General features: G+C 48.1%; 1 protein-coding gene across 1 annotated transcript; it reads right to left on the bottom strand.

The window, feature by feature from the left end:
• Positions 1–596: 596 nt before the first annotated feature.
• HCAR2 (hydroxycarboxylic acid receptor 2) lies at positions 597–2,707 on the bottom strand. The gene has a single exon (XM_020970298.2). The coding sequence runs from the start codon at positions 2,611–2,613 to the stop codon at positions 1,495–1,497; it is 1,119 nt and encodes a 372-aa protein (XP_020825957.1). The 5' UTR covers positions 2,614–2,707; the 3' UTR covers positions 597–1,494.
• Between the last annotated feature and the right edge of the window lie 292 nt (positions 2,708–2,999).

Genomic DNA, 2,999 nt, shown 5'->3' with positions numbered 1-2,999 from the left:
TTTAGATCTCAGTTTCTTTGCCTATAAAATGGGGGGAGGGGGAAGAGAGAGAATTGGAGTAGATGGCTTCTGAGGTCTCTTTCAGCTCCAGATCTGTGAGCCTCCCTAGAGGCTCGGATGCCTCATCTTTAAGTGGGGAGGTTGCACTCTAACGCCCCTGGGTTCCTAATCGCTCTATGATTCTCAGAAGTGTTGCAAGGTGAACACGTCCAGAGATTACTCTTATTATTTATTTATCTCTGTTCAGGCAGCGAGGGTGGGACCATCTGTAAGTTTGCTATCAGGAACTAAGGAGGTCAGGGGCAAGCTTCTACTCGCCAAGGAATCCAGGAATGCCTGGGAGCCAGAAAAGAGCTTAGCCGCCAACCCAGGTGACTAATTCCCCACAAACCAGGACTTTTTCTTGCCATGTCAAGACTCGGAACTGAAACTATGATACTGGAAGCCCCTTTTCCCCTCAGTGAAAACTCTAATGCTTGTCCCTGTTCTGTTTTTGTTTTCTCATCGTACACACTCAATAACTCAAAATAACAGCTCAAAGAACAGACGAGCATTTCCGCGACCCATCACCCAGACACATGCAACACCAGCTGGGATTTTTTCTATTAAATTTTATTAAAGAAATGAAATCATGGCAACAACTGGACAACAGAGGTGGTTAAGAACACGCACAAACCTTTGACCCATAGGTAGCAGCATTTTCTCTTTAAAAGACAAAATCAAACAATGAAGAGGCAGCTTTCTTCTGAGACCGGAGAGGGTGGTTTGTTTGTTTTTTCCAGCTACTCAACCCCTCAAGTGTAAACATGCTAGGGACGGATTAGTAGCCCATTAGCTGTACTGACAGTCATTTAAAACCACTTAGTATCACTGTTCAGTTTCCCACCTTCTAATGGGATCTGCATTTCCTTATGTTTATTCTCTTCCTTTCACCTCTGGAGAACAGGGACATGGGGAGTGTCTTTGATCCCAGATGGACTGGCTCCCCCTAAACTCAGGTTTTTGCTGGCGTGGCCAGCCTCTGGAAGGACCAGGCTCCCCTCCTGTCACTTGGTTCCACACACGGTCCTGCTGCACATTGCTCCTGGAGTGGAGGAGCCACCCTCCCCCACCACCTCGACTCCCACATGTGGAGGGAGAAGGGGAACTAGATGAAGATTCTGACCAGAAGCTCTATGGCTGGGAGAGTGCCTGGCCCAAATCTATGGTCTCTTCTGGCCTCAATTCCACTGTTGTTAGGTTTGTGATCTAGAAGATGCTCTGAGATGCATAAATTAAGCCAAGTGTTCCAGAAGATGAGCTTTGCTTCCATCCTCTTTCCTAAAGGATTTGTGACAGCAGATCAGAATTGCAAGTCACTGTGCTGTTTCTCTCGTTCCATCAGAGCCATCAGCTCTGAAGACAGTAGCTATATGTGGACCAGTCCACTGGTATCGATTGATCCATAGAGACCCATTTCTGGACCCATTTCTAGAAATCTTAATTCTAGCAGTCTCATTCTCCCTTCTCTGCCACTGCCTGGATTGTTGAAGGAGATGCTGGGGCTGTATTTGTAGGGTTCCATGCGACACTGGAGTTGGTCATTAGTGCATCTGGCAGACTCTTTCTGGTGATGGCATTTCCAGAACTGGAATTGGTCAAGCACAAGTCCCTTGTGAGATCCCCACTGGTGCTCCGGTTGTTATCAGAGTCTCCCGTTGGCTTTTGCCAAAGACGGCAAGTGATCAGCTTGGAGAAGAAGTTGGGGAAGGAGGGGCTGGAGAAGTAGTATACCAGGGGGTCCAGCATGCTATTCATGTAGGTGAAGCTGAGGGTGATATAAAAGGCCAGGTCTGCTGAACGGTAGATCTTACAGTCACTGGTGCCCTGGGAGTAGAGGAGCCAGAAGATTCGTATTCTCACAGCCACACTGGGCAAAAAGCAGATCACAAAGACGATGGCGACCACCATGACAAATCTGATGGCCCGCTTGATCTTAGCCTGCTTGTCCAACTGCCTCCTACGAAGGCTCCAGACGATGCTGCTAGAGCAGAATATGATGATGCCAAGGGGCAGGAAGAACTCCAGGAGAAACATGGCATCGTGCCAGCCAAAGGTTGGGCAGATGGCAAAGCTGCTGCAGAACCGTGAGTCTCCCATCTTTTTCACATGGGAGGTGACGAGGAGGTGGCCAGTAAGGGCGATGGTGACACCCCACAGAAGGAAGCTGATGATGGCTGCTGTCCTATTGGATAGCTTGTTCAGAACATGATGGGGGTGAACCACCCGAAAGTATCGGTCCACAGCCACGACCGTGAGGAAGATAATGCTGCCTTGCCGGTTCATGGCCAACATGAAAAGCATCAGCCGGCAAGGGATGTCACCAAACTTCCAGTCCCATTTTCTGACGTAGTTATCCGTCAGGAAGGGAAGACAGAAGATCAGAAGTAAGTCAGCCACAGCCAGGTTGAAAAGGAAGATCCGGCTAGATTTCCAGGACTTCAGGGAAAAGCAGAAAGCCCACAGGGCCAGACCATTGCCAATGGTTCCAAACACAAACTCCAGCCCCAGCACTGGGGGCAACACCCGAGGAATAAAGTCATCACGGAAGACGCAGCAATTTTTGCTGCTCATGGCTTGGCTTTGCAAAGAGAGAACCTCACCAAGGAGTTTCGTCCTTACAACTGACACTCAAGGAAAGAGGTGTGTGTGAGGGTGAGTAGCTGTGAGTCTGCCTTTATGTTAGGTCAGAGGTGTCGAAATAGATGACTGAATGGTTACCAGGAAACTACGAAACAGCTGGGAAAAAAAAAAAGGAGAGACAGAGCAGAGAGCTTATGCAACCTTTCAGTAGCTGTTTGCATAAACAAATCATAAAAATCCCTGAGGTCAACAGAACCCACAGTATTTGGTGAAAATGTGAAGGGTAAATTTAGACGGATTGCTATTTGATTATTATGAATGTGAAGGATATCCTCTATGGGAAGAGAGAGGCTGTGTGGCGAGTTCAGGAGTTCTAG

The sequence above is a fragment of the Phascolarctos cinereus genome, unplaced genomic scaffold, assembly GCF_003287225.1.
Source record: "Phascolarctos cinereus isolate Bilbo 61053 unplaced genomic scaffold, phaCin_HiC Scaffold_4;HRSCAF=312, whole genome shotgun sequence".
Classification (NCBI taxonomy): domain Eukaryota; kingdom Metazoa; phylum Chordata; class Mammalia; order Diprotodontia; family Phascolarctidae; genus Phascolarctos; species Phascolarctos cinereus.
Note: the sequence above shows the minus strand (reverse complement) of the source record. Positions and strands in the feature narration are given on the sequence as shown.

Bases quoted from the DNA above. Each gene is read 5' to 3' on its own strand.
- HCAR2 (XM_020970298.2), bottom strand. From the start codon at position 2,613: ATGAGCAGCAAAAATTGCTGCGTCTTCCGTGATGACTTTATTCCTCGG.